The 16,035-nt window shown below is 36.5% G+C and overlaps 1 protein-coding gene across 3 annotated transcripts in view; it reads left to right on the top strand.

The window, feature by feature from the left end:
- UBE3D (ubiquitin protein ligase E3D) overlaps positions 1–16,035 on the top strand; it is a 173,273-nt gene that overhangs the window by 21,394 nt on the left and 135,844 nt on the right. For all 3 annotated transcript variants that reach the window (XM_066253010.1, XM_066253008.1, XM_066253009.1), the window contains exon 4: positions 10,170–10,395. In XM_066253010.1, coding sequence (XP_066109107.1) covers positions 10,170–10,395 — 226 coding nt within the window. The remainder of the gene's footprint in view (positions 1–10,169; positions 10,396–16,035) is intronic.

Genomic DNA, 16,035 nt, shown 5'->3' with positions numbered 1-16,035 from the left:
CATGATGACTAAATGCAGTGTGTTGTCATGAATTGGATCCAGAAACAGAGAAGAGGCAGCGCTAGGGAAATCCAGATAAAGTTAGTAGTTTCAACAGATCTTCCATGTTTATGTAAGATGTTGATGTTAGGGAGAGCTGGCTGAGATGTATATGAAAATTATCTGTACTTTTTTTTAACTTCTGTACACTAAAATTACCAAAGAAAAAGATTTATAAAAATGATAGTGGGAGAAAACATAAAATAAAGGGTTAGGTGATTTGAAATTTAAGACATGTAAACCAAATTAAAAGGCAATAATACTGAAAAAATATTTGTCATAGGTGATATAAAAAGACTAATATTTTTAATATAGAATATAATTTTGCAAATTAATAAGGATATGCTAATACCTAATTGGAAAACAGTCATTGATCACAATTCACAGAGGAAACATAGTATTCAATAAGTATAAATGCCAATTCAATCCTGTTAGTAATTAAAAAATTGGCAATTAAAGCAGTATTGAAAAGATTTTCACCTTTTTTTTCTGTGACAGAGACAGAGAGAGGTAGAGAGAGGGACAGATAGGGACAGACAGAAAGGAAGGAAGAAAGATAAAAAGCATCAATTCTTTGTTGCGGCACCTTAGTTGTTCATTGAATGCTTTCTCATATGTGCCATGACCCGGTGGGGGGGGGGGCTACAGCAGAGCAAGTGACCCTTTGCTCAAGCCAGCAACCTTGGGCTCAAGCTGGTGATCCTTGCTCAAACCAGATGAGCCCATGCTCACTCTGGCAACCATGGGGTTTCAAACCTGGGTCCTCCGTGTCCCAGTCCAACGCTATATCTACTGCACCACCTCCTGGTCAGGCAACATTTTAACCCTTTACATGAAAAAAATGATACTATTCAATTTTGAAGAAAGTAGTGGAAGAATTATAGATTGGTATAGCCTTTCTGGAAAGCAGATTGCCAGTACAGGTATTGGGTTTAAAAGTATGCATGTTATTTGTGCTTGTAATCTCATATAAGATTATTTTCCCAAGTAAATAATCAGATATGTATGTATACAAACTTTCTGATGAAATATTCATCACAAAGTTGTTGATAATGAGAAACTCAAAACCTAAATAACTAACATTGAGGGAATAATCTAAAGAGTTTTACCTTTCCTATGGAATAGAAGTCATTAAGAATTATGATATAACGCCCTGGGCGGTTTGCTCAGTGGTAGAGCAGGAGTCCCGGGTTCGATTCCTGGCCAGAGCACACAGGAGAAGCACCCATCTGCTTCTCTACCCTTCCCACTCTCCTTCCTCTCTGACTCTCTCTTCCCCTCCTGCAGCCAAAGCTCCATTGGAGCAAAGTTGGCCCGGGCGCTGAGGATGGCTCCATGGCCTCTGCCTCAGGCGCTAGAATGGCCCTGGTTGCAATAGAGCAATGCCCCAGATGGGCAGAACATCGCCCCCTGGTGGGCATGCCGGGTGGATCCCGGTTGGGCACATGCAGGAGTCTGTCGGACTGCCTCCCTATTTCCAACTTCAGAAAAATACAAAAAAAAAAAAAAGAATTATGATATAACTTAATAGCCTGACCTATGGTGGCACAGTGGATAAAGCTTTTACCTGGAACAGTGAGGTCACCAGTTTGAAATCCTGGGCTTGCCTTGTCAAGGCACATGTGAGAATTGACGCTTCCTGTTCCTTTCTCCCTTCTCTCCTCTCTCTAAAAATGAATAAATAAAGTATAAAAAAATAAAATAAAAGATATGACTAAAAACAATGAAATCAACATAGTTTGTATACACAGTGTGTCCGTAAAGTCATGGTGCACTTTTGACTGGTCACAGGAAAGCAACAAAAGACGATAGAAATGTGAAATCTGCACCAAATAAAAGGAAAACTCTCCCAGTTTCATACCTATTCAGTGCAGGTCGATGTGAGCTCATGCACAGATTTTTTAGGGCTCCTTAGGTAGCTATCCCATATAGCCTCTACAGACTTGGCACTGATTTATGGCCTATCTGAATGGGGTTTCTCCACCAAACTGCCGGTTTCCTTCAACTGCTTATCCCACCAAGTAATGTTATTCCTATGTGGTGGCACTTCGTTATAAACACACCGATATTCACATTGCACTTTGGTCACAGATTCGAATTGAGCAAGCCACAGAACACACTGAACTTTCCTCTGTACCATCCACATCTCTACTGGCATGGCCGTGGGCTGCTCCACTGTATACATGGTGTTACGTCATCATCTGCACATGCGCACATTCTACCACATCATCCTACAGAAACTGGGAGGGTTTTCCTTTTATTTGGTGCAGATTTTACATTTCTATCATCTTTTGTTGCTTTCCTGTGACCAGCCAAAGTGACCATGACTATATGGACACACTATATATCTTCTGATCCTGTACTTTGTATGCATGTACACAGCTATATCTCTTGACATAGTAAATATACCATCATGTACAAAGCAGTTATTTATCTTTGGATGGTAAGGAAAGGATTTTTGTTTTCTTTATTTTTTAAAATTTTATTTGGAAAATTAACAGGGTGACATTGTTCAATAAGAGTACATAAGTTTCAGGTGAACATTTCTATAGCATTTGAACTGTTGATTATGTTGTATACCCTTCACCCAAAGTCAAATCATTTTCTGTCACCTTATATTTGTCCCTCTTTATACCCTCCCCCACCCCTCCCCCTCCCTATTCACTGAAGTCCCCTTCCCTCTCTTCTACATTCCTTTCCCCTGGTAACCACTTCACTTTTATCTATGTCCATAGTCTCAGTTTTATATCCCACCTATGTGTGAAATCATATAGTTCTTAGCTTTTTCTGATTTACTTATTTCACTTAGTATAATGTTCTCAAGGTCCATCCATGTTGTTGTAAAAGTCACTATGTCATCATTTCCTATGGCTGAGTAGTATTCCATTGTATATATATGTACCACATCTTTATCCAATCCTCTGTGGAGGGACACTTTGGTTGTTTCCATGTCTTGGCCGCCGTCAATAATGCTGTGATAAACATGGGAGTGCATGTGTCTTTATGTACAAATGTTTTCAAGATTTTGGGTTAGATACCTAGTAGAGGAATTGCTGGGTCATATGGTAATTCCATTTTTAAGTTTTTGAGGAACCATCATATTTTCTTTCATAACAGTTGTACTAATTTGCATTTCCACCAGCAGTGAATGAGGGTTCCTTTTTTCCACAGCCTCTCTAACACTTATTACTATCTGTCTTGTTTATAATAGCCAACCTAATGGGTGTGAGGTGATACCTCATTTTGATTTGCATTTCTTGAATAGCTATTGAAGATGAGCATCTTTTCATGTGTCTGTTGGCCATTTCCATGTCCTCTTGGGAGAAGTGTCTGTTCAGATCTTCTCCACATTTTTTAATTGGATTGTTTGCTTGTTTGTTGCTGAGCTTTGTGCATTCTTTATATTATATTTTGGATATTGACCCTTTATTGGAGATATTGTTTACGAATATTTCTCATTTAGTTGGCTGCCTTTTTGTTTTGTTATCAGTTTTTTTGTTTTGTTTTGTTTGCTGTGCAGAAACTATTTAGTTTGATATACTTCCATTTATTTATTTTTGCCTTTACTTCTATTTTATTTAGGGGCAAATTCATAAATTGTTCTCTATAGCCAAGGTCTATAAGCTTAGTACCTATGTTTTCTTCTATGTAATTTATACTTTCAGGTATTATATTTAGGTCTTTGATCCATTTTGAATTAAATTTTGTGCAGGGGGACAAACTGTAGTCAAGTTTCATTCTTTTGCATGTAGTTTTTTTAATTTTCCCAGCACCATTTATTGAAGAGGCTTTCTTTTCTCTATTGTATATTTTTGGCTCCTTTGTTGAAGATGATTTGACCATATATATGTAGTTTTATTTCTGGGTTCTCAATTCTTTTCCACTGGTCTGTATGTTTTTCTGCCAATACCGTGCTGTTTTGATTATCATGGCTCTATAGTATAATTTGAAATTAGGTGCTGTAATACCTCCAGCTTAATTCTTTCTCCTCAGGATTGCTTTTGCTATTCAGGGTTTTGTATAGTTCCATAGAAACCTGGTGATTTTTTGTTCTATTTCTTTAAAGAATGACATTGGGATTTTTATTGGGGTTGCATTAAATTTGTATATTGCTTTGGGTAATGTGGCCATTTTAATTAGGTTCTCAGTCCATGAAAATGGAATATTTTTCCATTTTATTGTGTCTTTTTCTATTTCTTTTGGTAATGTTTTGTAGTTTTCGGTATATAGGTCCTTTACATCCTCTGTTAAGTTTGTTCCTAGGAACTTTATTTTGTTGTTGTAGTTGTAGAAGAAATTGTTTTGTTTTTGTTTTTTTAGTTCATTTTTCAAAGTTTATCATTGGCATATAGAAAAGCAGTAGACTTTTGTTTATTGATTTTTTATTCTGCCACTTTACTGTATTGGTTTATTGTTTCTAAGAGCTTTTTGGTGGAGTCTTTGGGGTCTTTTATATACAGGATCATATCACCTGCAAAAAATGATACCTTCTTTCCTGATATGAATGCCTTTTATTTCTTTCTCTTGCCTGATTTCTCTGGCTTTACCTTCCAGAACTATGTTAAATAAGAGTGGAGAGAGTGGGCAGCCTTGTCTTGTTCCTGATTTTAAAGGAAAAGCCTTCATTTTTTTCACCATTTAGTATGATATTAGCTGATGGCTTGTCATATATGGCCTTTGTTATGCTGAGGTACTTTCCTTCTATTCTGATTTTATTGAGTGTTTTAAACATAAAGGGATGTTGTATCTTACCGAATGCCTTTTCTGCATCTATTGATAGGATCATATGGTTTTTTTTCTTTGTTTTGTTCATGTGGTGTATTATGTTGATCAATTTGCATATGTTAAACCATCCTTGTGCTCCTGGAATTAATCCTACTTGATTGTGATGTATTATCTTTTTAATGTGTTGTATTCAATTTGCTAGTATTTTATGTAGGACTTTTGAATCTGTATTTATTAGAGATATTGGTCTGTAGTTTTCTTTTTTGTGTTGTGTTTGTCAGGTGCTGGTACAAGGGTTATGTTGACCCCATAAAATATGTTGGGGAATATTGCTTCTTCTTCTGTTTTTCAGAAGACTGAGAAGGATAGGTACCAACTCTTCTTTGAATGTTTGGTAGAATTCACGAGTGTAACCATCTGGTCTTGGCCTTTTTGGGATGGGAGGTTTTTGATAGTTGTTTCTATTTCCTCTCTGCTTATAGGTCTATTTTTGGTTTCCACTTCTTCGTGGCTCAGTCTAGGAAGATTGTATAGTTCTAGGAATTTATCCATTCATTCTAGGTTGTTGTATTTGGTAGCATATAATCTTTCATAATATTCTACTATGGTCTTTTGTATGTCTATTATGTCTGGTGATTTCTCCTCTTACATTTTGGATTTTGTTTATATGAGTCTTTCCTCTTTTTTCCTTAGTGAGTCTAACCTGTGGTTTGTTGACTTTATCGATCTTTTCAGAGAACCAGGTCTTTGTTGTATTAATTTTTTCTATAGTTTTTTTGTTCTCCATTTCATTTAATTCTGTCCTAATTTTTACTATTTTGTTTCTTCTGCTGACTTTGGGTTGCCTTTGTTCTTTGTCTGTTTCCTTAAGGTGTGATGTTATGTTGTCTCCTTGGGATCTCTCTTGTTTCTTGATATAAGCCTGTAATGATATAAACTTCTCTCTTATTACTGCTTTTGCTGCATCCTAGAAATTTTGATATGTTGTGTTGTAATTTTTATTTGACTGTATATATTTTTTGATCTCTGATTTTATTTTTTTTGACCCAGTCATTTTTTAGAAGAATGTTGTTTAATTTCCACATTTTTTGTGGGTTTCTTTCCTTCCTTTTACAGTTGAATTCTAATTTCAAAGCATTATAATTAGAAAATATGCTTGGTTTAACTTCAGTCTTCCTGAATTTGTTGATGTTAGTTTTTTGGCTCAATAGGTGGTCTAACCTTGAGACTGTTCCATGCCCACTTGAGAAGAATGTATAATCTGACGTTTTGGGATGAAATGTTCTATAAATGTCTATTATATCCATTTGATCTGGAATGTCATTTAAGGCTGATATTTCTTTATTTATTTATGTGTGAATGACTTATCTAAACCATCAATGGTGTGTTGAGATCTCCAAGTATGACTGTATAATCTGACGTTTTGGGATGAAATGTCTTATAAATTTCTATTATGTCCATTTGGTCCAGAGTGTCATTTAGGGCTGATATTTCTTTTTTTAAACTTCAATGCAGTTATAGATATTGTTTAATTCTTGAAATTGGTAGATTATTTTTGCTTTAAATGAAAGCAGTAGCAGTCTTAGGAGCCTATAAGGTGGAACACAGAGGAAAATTCAGATAAGAGAGTGTTAGTTTATATTGATCAAAATGTCAATCCACAACAAAGGTACATTATAAACTTCTATGAACCAGATACAATCTCATTAAAAAAAACATAAAGCAAAACTCCTATAAACAAAAGAAATGTACAAATCCATATATGAGTGGAGATTTAAAACTTTCATCCCTGTATTTGACAAATCCAGGAAACCTGAAAAAGCTATAGAGAAATTGAATAAAGGGGAAAATTTAACAATAAAGGGGAAAAGTGGGGATGCCTAAAGTTTCACCCGAACAAGACAAAATCACCTTCTAAAGTGCCCCTGCTTCCTTCAGAGACTGTTTGGGAGAGAGCAGGACCACGTTCTATCCTCAACCTAGCTAGCCTAAGATTTTGTTCTGGAATTAAATCACACTTTCAGTCTAGGACCTTTGCACCAGCTTTTTGTGAGCTTGAAACAGCCTGGCCCTTGTAGGGCTCATATTTCTTTATTGATTTTCTGTTCGGTGATGTATCTAAAGCCATCAGTGTGTGTTAAAATCTCCAAGTATGATCATGGTTTTGTCTGCTTCTATTTTTAGATCAGTTAGTAGATGTCTTATATATTTTGGTGCTCCCTGGTTTGGTGCATATGTATTAAGAAGTGTCATTTCTTCTTGATACAGTGTCCCCTTTATCATTATAACACTAACTTAATAAGTTCTGATAACCCACTGCCATTGGATCAGCCACCCTTTATCATTATGAAATGTCCATCTTTGTCTGGTTACCTTTGTTGCCTTGAAGTCAGCATTGTCAGATATGAGTATAGGTATGTCTGCTTTTCTTTGTATATTATTTACTTGGAGAATCATTTTCTAACCTTTCACTTTGAATGTACCTTTGCCCTTGCAGCTTGGATGTGTCTCTTGGAGGCAGTGTACAGTTGGATTTTGCTTTTTGATCAAATCTGCTACTCTGTGCCTCTTTATTGGTGAGTTCAGTCCATTTACATTTAGGGTAATTACTGACACTTGAGGATTTCCTATAACCATTTTATGTTTTGTTTTCTGGTCACTCTGTGTCTTGTTTGGTTCTTCTGTGTTTCTGTCAGTTTATTTATTTTTTGGTGGTATTCCATACTTCTTTCCCCTGTTTTTTCTTTTTTTAAGCTATGTGTTTCAGTAGTGGCTTTTTGGTGGGTGGTTACTATTAGGTTGTTAAAAGAAAAGTGTTCATATGTGCAAGAGTCTTTTGTCTGAGTGCTTCTTCACTACATCTTCCTTTGCTACTGCAGATCTTTATCTTTTCCCCTTTTATGTTATTGTTGTCACAGGTTATCCTTGTTTTATTGTGACCTTGCTGGAGCTTTTACTTGTAGTTTTGATTTGTTTTGTTCTTTGTATCTGGTTGAATAATTCCCTTGAGTATTTCTTGCAGTGTGGTTTTTCTGGTGATAAATTTTCCCGGATATAGTATTCTTGGCTGGTAATTCCTCTTTCAGTACTTTGAATGTTTGCGTCCACTGTCTTCTGGCTTGTTGAGTTTCTGCTGAGAAGTCCAATGATAACCTAATGAGATTTCCTTTTTATGTTATGGTTTTCTTCTCTCTAGCTGCCTTGAAAATTCTTTCTTTGTCATTGATTTTTGACAATTTTATTATGATATGCCTTGGAGAATGTCTGTTTGGGTCATGGTAACTCAGTGTTCTGTTTGCTTCTTGGATTTGAGGCTCTAAGTCTTTCCATAGGCTTGGGAAATTCTCATCAATTATTTGTTTGAATAGGCTCTCTAGTCCCTTCTCTCTCTTCTTCTTCTTCTAATATACCCATTTTTCTTATATTGTTCTTTCTTATGGAGTTAGACAATTCTTGTAGACCTCTCTGAGTTTTTTTTTTTAATTTGTGAGTCTCTCTCCTCTTTTCTCTGTAGCATCTCTAGTTGCCTGTATTCGATATCACTGATTCTTTGTTCTGTCTGGCTTGTTCTATTAGTTAAACTTGGTACCTCAGTTTTCAGTTCATGTATTGAGTTCTTAATCTCTGTTTTTAAAGTTTCAGCCTCCTTGATGAGTTTTTTTTTTCTGAGTTCATTAAGTTACCTATTGGTGTCTTCTCCCATCTTTTTGAGTATCTTCAGAACTTCAGTTTTGTTTTGAATTCTCTGTTATTTAACTCCTACGTTTCCATATGATTGAGATTTTTTTTCTGGAGGTTTTTCACTTTCATTCCAAACTATTACTCTGTCTTGTGTAGCCATGGTGTTCAATTTCTTTTTCCTTGATTGCATTTGAGAGTGGTATTGTTAAGAACCCTAACAAAAAAACAAGCAAACAAAAAAAACTAAAATAATGAAAAGTTATAAAAAATACAATAAAAATATAAATTAAAAAAATTATGACAAGTATAGAAGAACAACCACAGAAATAAATATCAAAAGCAAAGAAAAAATAAAAAAAACACCCACAAAGAAAATTAGAATAGAAATATAAAAATAAAAAAATAAAATTTAAAAATGAAAAATAAAAAAGATAAGGAGGAGGCCTGACCTGTGGTGGCACAGTGGATAAAGCATCGACCTGGAAATGCTGAGGTTGCCGGTTTGAAACCCTGGGCTTGCCTGGTCAAGGCACATATGGGAGTTGATGCTTTCAGCTCCTCCCCACCTTCTCTCTCTGTCTCTCCTCTCTCTCTCTCTCTCTCTCTCTCTCTCTCTCCCTCCCTCTCCCTTTCTCCTCTCTAAAATGAATAAATAAAAAAATTAATAAAAAAAGATAAGAAGGAAATATAGGAAGAAAGGGAGGGAAGGAAAAATAAATTATAAATTTTGGTTTTGAGAGGTTTCTTTCAGTGGCTGTCGCTGTATTACAACTTACAGCTCTGAAGTTCCTGGGCTGTCTGCTGAGATGTTGCTGTTCCAGTGATGTAGGTGGGGCCTCAGTCACGTTTGTTGGAAGGGCATATTGTGAGGGCTTTACAATTTGACAATGGCAGTCTCAGGCTTCCAGGCACTTCCTTCCCACATCTCAATAGATCTGGAAATCGGACGTGGAGCATCTCTATTCTTTGGTGGAGAGAGCAGCTCTGGAGAGCCATCTGTGGGGTTTTGTTTTAGCCACTCTCCATACTGTGATGTGAGGAAGGTGGGATCCGGGAAGTTGAGGGCCACACTCTAGCTTTCTCTGTCTCTGTTGAGTGCAGGCAGACCACAGGAACACTGGCCGTTACTTGTGTTCTGGATGCTTTAGTTTATCTCCCCATCTGTCCCTCTGTCTCACCGCTCCTCTCGGTAGAAGGAGACCCAGTTACTTTGAGTTTCCCTCTCCATACCCCTCAGACAAAATCCTGACAGCCTGAGCTTCTCTCCTCCCAATAGTCCAGCAGAGGTAAAAACCTAGTCACTCCAGATTTGTCTCCTTTCCTCTCCAAAGCCCACCGTGATTGTGTTTTATCTTCCACCCCCTTTACCCCATCCCACTTTTAGTCCATTCAGTGCATGGATCTTTCAGGCATGCCTGCAAGCCCAGCTGGATGGAGTTTCTTTGCTGTGTTATAGTTGTTTGATTTGTTGACATTTCAAGGGGAGGGATCAGGAGTGGCTCTCGTGCTGCATTATTCTGACATCAATCCTTGTTTTCTTTATATCTCTGTATTTTCAAAATAGTCTTTAGTGAATATATATACTTTTGTAATCTAGAGAAGGAAATAAATACTGCAAGCAATGTGGTTTGTTAGTTTTTTAAAAAATCTTTCATGCTGATTTAATTAAGAAAATGTCACATTTCTATTCTATAAAAAAATTTTTTTTTTCCTCTTGCTACTAGGAAACTCCTCAGGGTGCTCCCATTGCCAAGTGAGAACTGGGGAGCTCTAGTTGGAGAATGGTGCTGTCATCCAGACCCATTTGCTGATAAGCCACTTCATCCACAAGAGAATGACTGTTTTATTGGAGACTCTTTCTTCTTGTTGAATATAAAAAGTGATATGTGGCAGCCTCATCCAGCTCTAGTGGAGACTCACTGTCTTTCTTCTGAGGACCATTTTAAATTGGTAAAATATCTTTTCAGGTGCTAATTTAGAGGTTGGCTTAGAAACTGGTGCTCCAATCATTTCTTAATTCAGAGCATGTTACATATACTGTTCTATAGACCAAAGTCCATTATTTTCAATTGCCTCTATTCTCTAGCTCTGCTCTATTGCTATAGGAAGAGCATATTGCCTTCAAGCAGAACATCCCACAGAGGCTGGAGGAAGATGGGGAAGAAGACCTCGTCATGCACAGAATTGAGAATGTTACCATTTCACAAACCAAAATGCCCTGCTTTCTTGTTTTAGTACGATATTCCATAATCCATGTACATTTTATTCTCAAAGTCTGATTTAAATTAAAAGTGTCCTCTTGCTCCAGGATAGCTACTACACAGGATAGTCTGTCATCTAGACTTCTGCTCATGTCATAAAAGCAGATACCATCAAAGAAAAAGGAAAGCAAGGATCCCACGCCTGGAAATGAGCTTGTGCTGCAAGCTCTATGTTGGTGGTGGAAGTGAGGTCACGTGGCTATTGCTAACAAAGTTGCTTCAGGGAGAAGGCAATTTCCTCTCACTGCAGAGAACAAGTGGTTTACCTTATTTTAAAAGAAAATCAATGGCATTGACTTGGCCCTGGTGAGAAATCATTCTTCTGATGGCCAATCAATACAGATGTGATTTAAAAAGTAGGATCATTGCCAGGGAATTTTCAATTTAACATCTGATTATTGGCAGGAACAAAAGCAATGTATGCTAAATTTTATTTAGGGCTCATTTAATTTTTGTAATGAGAACTATGCCACATCAGGAAATATGCAGCATTTGGGCAGCTCTTAGGTTGTAAAATAGTTTATAGAACTATTTTCCCTTTTGAGGGAGATTAAGGAAGTTTATCAAATAATGAGGTTAAGCTGTTATAATTATTTACATGCCTCATCTCACCATAAACACAAATCCTTTTGCCTAAATGTGGTATATTTTAAATTATACTGTGTTAGCATTCTATAATTTTATAAGATAAATGGTAAGAAGTTATTAAAAGTCTGTTATTATTTTTATATGGTTATATTGAAATTATATTTTAATTTAAAGCTATATACTAATACTATGCTGTTTTATCTTTCATTTTTATGATTAAGCTATACTTAAAAATATTTGGAGAGCGTTAGTGGAAGAGGAGTGGAGAAAGATTAAGAGAAACCATTAATTTCACTTTTTAGATGAATTCTGCACTCTATTACTGAAATACTCTTCACATTTATGTATTTATCATTATAGGATACCATTTACAAGAATTTTTCTTAATTGTGAACACCTATTTGTTAAAGGAAGACCCTTCATATTCAGACTCTATGGTTTTCAGTATCAGGGAGACTGGGAAATTACTATCAGGACAAGTTGCTGTTGTCAAGATTGTTTTCAAGTTAGCTTTGATGGACGTTTCACTTTAATTGTATATTGCAGCAGTTGAAAGAGTATGCCTGCGACCAAAATAGTAACATAAATTTGGAGGGACTGCTTGAACAGTGCTCTCAAGGCTCCTATGGGAACAAGGCTGCTCTGTGCTATTGAAAACCTATTTCTCAGATCACCCAGTCTAGCCATCCAGCAGAGTTTTGAAATGTCACATGGTGACACAGTGTCTGTCCTAATGGTATCTCTTGGGAAACATTTTTTTTTTTTGGTGAGGCAATATCAAGGGTCCTTAGAAATTGAAACAATACAAAGGAAAATAAAAACGAGGACAGGAGACTAATCACCCCTGAGCAGCAGTGCCATCTCAGATATATTGATTTAATTAGCCCACAACAATGTCTTTGATGTTTGCTCTGTAGAGTTCCCACACTGTTAGACTATTTTCATTGCACAACTTGCTTTAGACTTTTCTTTAAGCGTGGGTCAAGAAAAATGTATTACAAAGCAGAGTTTTTCTTTAAACAAAATTAAAATTTTCATAATTTTATTAAAAATCTGAATTTAAAAACAGCACAAACACACATATGATCCATCACGCTTCTTCCCGTCAGCATCCCCGTGGAGTGCACAGTATGTTATTTGTGCTTCTGTTGATGCGGCAGTAATACATACCTTTTGTTTTCAGAAGATATATCTGTTGAAGATGCCCGGTTTTGCATTGGTTTATCTCTTGTGCTATTTTTTCGTGTCTACAAACATAAAAACTTTGCATCTTCTAATAGGGTGATGAGGATGGCACCTCAGCCTTTTATAAGATTCATAAAATTATTCTCGAAAGTATAGCCACATTCATGAATTCATCCTATTTTTTAAAGAACAGATAAAATTGAACTTTAGTTATATTATAGCTGGCAATTATGACAACCAGCTTAACTTTTAGTCTTTCTTGGGGTACTTAGCAATAATTTATTGATACTGCTAATTTGTTTTCTTAAGTCCATAAGGATGTCTTTTTAATTTTTCTTAGAATAATGTGTTGGACTTTGTAAACATTCACAAATGAAAACAATAGAATTATAAACTTCAGTATAGCAAATACCTTGATTCAGAAAGTATGCTTTTCTTGTCCCTTTTCTTATTTTTTATTTTCAGTGCTTTAAAGCAAAGCTCAGACATTATATCATTTCATCCTTATATGGTCTTCTTTTTTTTTTTTTTTCTGAAGTGAGAAGCGGAGCAGTAGAGAGACAGACTCCCACAGGTGCTCTACTGGGATCCACCCAGCAAGCCCACTAGGGGCCAATGCTCTGCCCATCTGGAGTGTTGCTCTGTTGCAACCGGAGCCATTCTAGCACCTGAGGTGGAGGCCATTGGAGCCATTCTTAGCACCCAGGCCAACTTTGCTCCAATGGAGCCTTGGCTGTGGGAGGAGAAGAGAGAGAAAGGAGAGGGGAAGGATGCAGAAGCAGATGGGTGCTTTTCCTGTGTGCCCTGACCGGGAAATTGAACCAGGGACATCCGCATGCTGGGCTGACGCTCTATTGCTGAGCCAACCGGCCAGGGCCTATATCGTTTTCTTTTTTACATAACCACAGTGTCATTTTCACATCTGACAAAATTAACAGTGATTATTTGGTGATACAGTACAGCCTATATACAAATATTCCTGCTTGTATTGAAAGTATATTTTACTGTCAGTTTGTTTCAATCAAAATCCACACATTTGGTTGAGGGCATTTGCATTTTTTGGTCAGATTTTAAAATCCTGACTACCAGTGTCTTAGAAGTAAAATCTCATCTTAAAAGCATACTGACAAAACCCACGTTTCCTGCTTCATTGAAAGGCAGTGGAAAATGAGCTATAAATAAATGAAATACGTAACAGAATACCTGATGAAAAATTTTCTGCTTCACATAGAAAAATCCCTTTTTACTCAGACATTGCTACTCTGATACCCTGTTTTTAGTAAAGCCCTTAGTTTTCGGCAAGGCTTAATGAGGATGGTCTGACTTAACTTGTACAAAGTAGGATCCTTTATAAAGTGTTTTTAGTGCCAGTGTGAAGTCCTATAGATAGATTTTACTGTAAGAAAGCATGGAACTGCCAAAATGTCAAACGTTACAGCTGAGCACTCGCGGTGTCTGAGCTGTCTTCTCCCTGTGACCTGCCTGAACCTGAGCAAATTGGCACCTGCCTTGGTTTCTAGGTCTGTGGCTTTTGACTTTTTATGACTTCTAACTAAACTAAGAAACATTTTTTATATCAAGATTTAATCACACACACACACACACACATCAAATAAAAGGTTCTTGAAGCAGTACTTAACCCTATGTTCGAAACATTATATTTTCTTTTTTTTTAAATTCAGAGTATATCCTACTGAATTGATTTCTTGAATTGGTTTAGAAAATACTTGGCATAGAGCTTAGAAGCATAAGCTTTAGTATCTAAGGAACCAGGATTCAAATACTACCAGTATTCGTGGTTACTAGCAGCACATCCGTGGAGCTTAGTTTAATATGCTTCATATACAGTTTTTCAGGAGACAATTAAGTCAAGGGAAATATAATTGTAGTACATCCTTATACTAATCTGTTAAGAATTATTCCTTAAATTAATACATACGTTATCCTACATCAGAAAGTCACTATTTTCTCACTTCGACCAACACTCTATTAATGGTTTCCCAAGAGAGATGACCAAGTGGCCAGGGTTGTGGACTGTCTTCTTCCCACCCACTTTTATATGACTTCTGCCATGTTGCAGAATATCTGGGTGAGAGAAATACTGTATGGCTTTAACAAGGGTATTACTATGGATTTGAAAAGAGATTTTTTTTTTTTTTACATTTTTCTTTTTAGCCGGTGGGAAGGACAGACAGGGACAGATAGGAAAGGAGAATGATGAGAAGCATCAACTTTTAGTTGTGGCACCTTAGTTGTTTATTGATTGCTCTCGCATATGTGCCTTGACTGGGGAGCTTCAGGCAAGCCAGTGACCCCTTGCTTAAGCAGCGACCTTTGGGCTCAAGCCAGTGACCATGGGGTCATGACTATGTTCCCACGCTCAAGCCGGCGACGCCGCACTCAAGCTGGTGAGCCTGTGCTCAAGCCAGCAACTTTGGAGTTTCAAACCTGGGTGCTCAGTGTCCCAGGATGATACTCTATCCACTGCGCCACAGCCTGGTTAGGCAGCTTTTTTATATTTTTAATATACAATGACTATCCAGTAAGTAAATAGTAAATGGCAAAAAATTGGTCCCTTTTTGGAAGGTATGGATTTTCTGCCCATTTCTTAAAAGATGTGTTCCCAAGCATATTATATTTATGTAACAGCCATCTTAGTAGTTACTATGTACCCAGAACACTGCTTCATAATACTCTTTTTTAAATCCTAATAAACAACTCTGTGAGTTAAACACTACTATTAACTCCATTTAAGAGATGAGGAAACCAACACAGGATAGTTAACTTGCTCAAGGCTAGTAAAGAGTAGAGTTGGGATTTGAATTTAGCAAGTCTGGTCCCAGATTTTGGGCTCTTAACCACTTTGCTATTGCTTATAACATAACCTCTACAACATATTACAAATTAGGAAGATTGTTTTATTTGTGTGTGTGTGTGTGCATGTGTGTGTGTGTGGTATAATTGACATATTACTTTCAGGTGTACTATATAATGACTTGATATTTGTATATATTGCAAAATGATCACCACTATAAGTCTCATTACCATCCATCACAATACAGTTACAGTTTTTTTTCTTGTCATAAGTACTTTTAAGATTAATTCTCTTTGCAATTTACAAATACGCAATCCAATATTATTAACTATAGTCATCTTGCTGTACATTACATCCCCAGAACTTATCATATAACTGGAAGTTGGGACCTTTTGACTCCCTTCACTCATTTTTGCCTAGCTCCCTAACCCCACTGATAACCACCATCATTCTTTGTGTCTCAAAGAACATCTTTTTGTTTGCTTAATGACTAGGTGAATGCTAGCTATTTTAATCTGTATCCCAAATAATGAACGTGGGTCTTTGAAATTTAAGAATGTTTCAGGAATTTGCCCTGGCACACTATTTATCTTTTCTGTTACAGGGCATATCTTAAATGGAAAAATAAAACTTTGTGAATGGGTTAGATATTTTTAACTTCTGATAGGCATTTATGAATTATAGATTACTTTTGCATAAGTGGCACTGGACTAAGAGTCAAAAATGAGTTCAAGTTCTGAT

Source organism: Saccopteryx bilineata, chromosome 1 (assembly GCF_036850765.1).
Source record: "Saccopteryx bilineata isolate mSacBil1 chromosome 1, mSacBil1_pri_phased_curated, whole genome shotgun sequence".
Taxonomy (NCBI): Eukaryota; Metazoa; Chordata; class Mammalia; order Chiroptera; family Emballonuridae; genus Saccopteryx; species Saccopteryx bilineata.
This window is presented reverse-complemented; position numbering and strand designations above follow the sequence as displayed.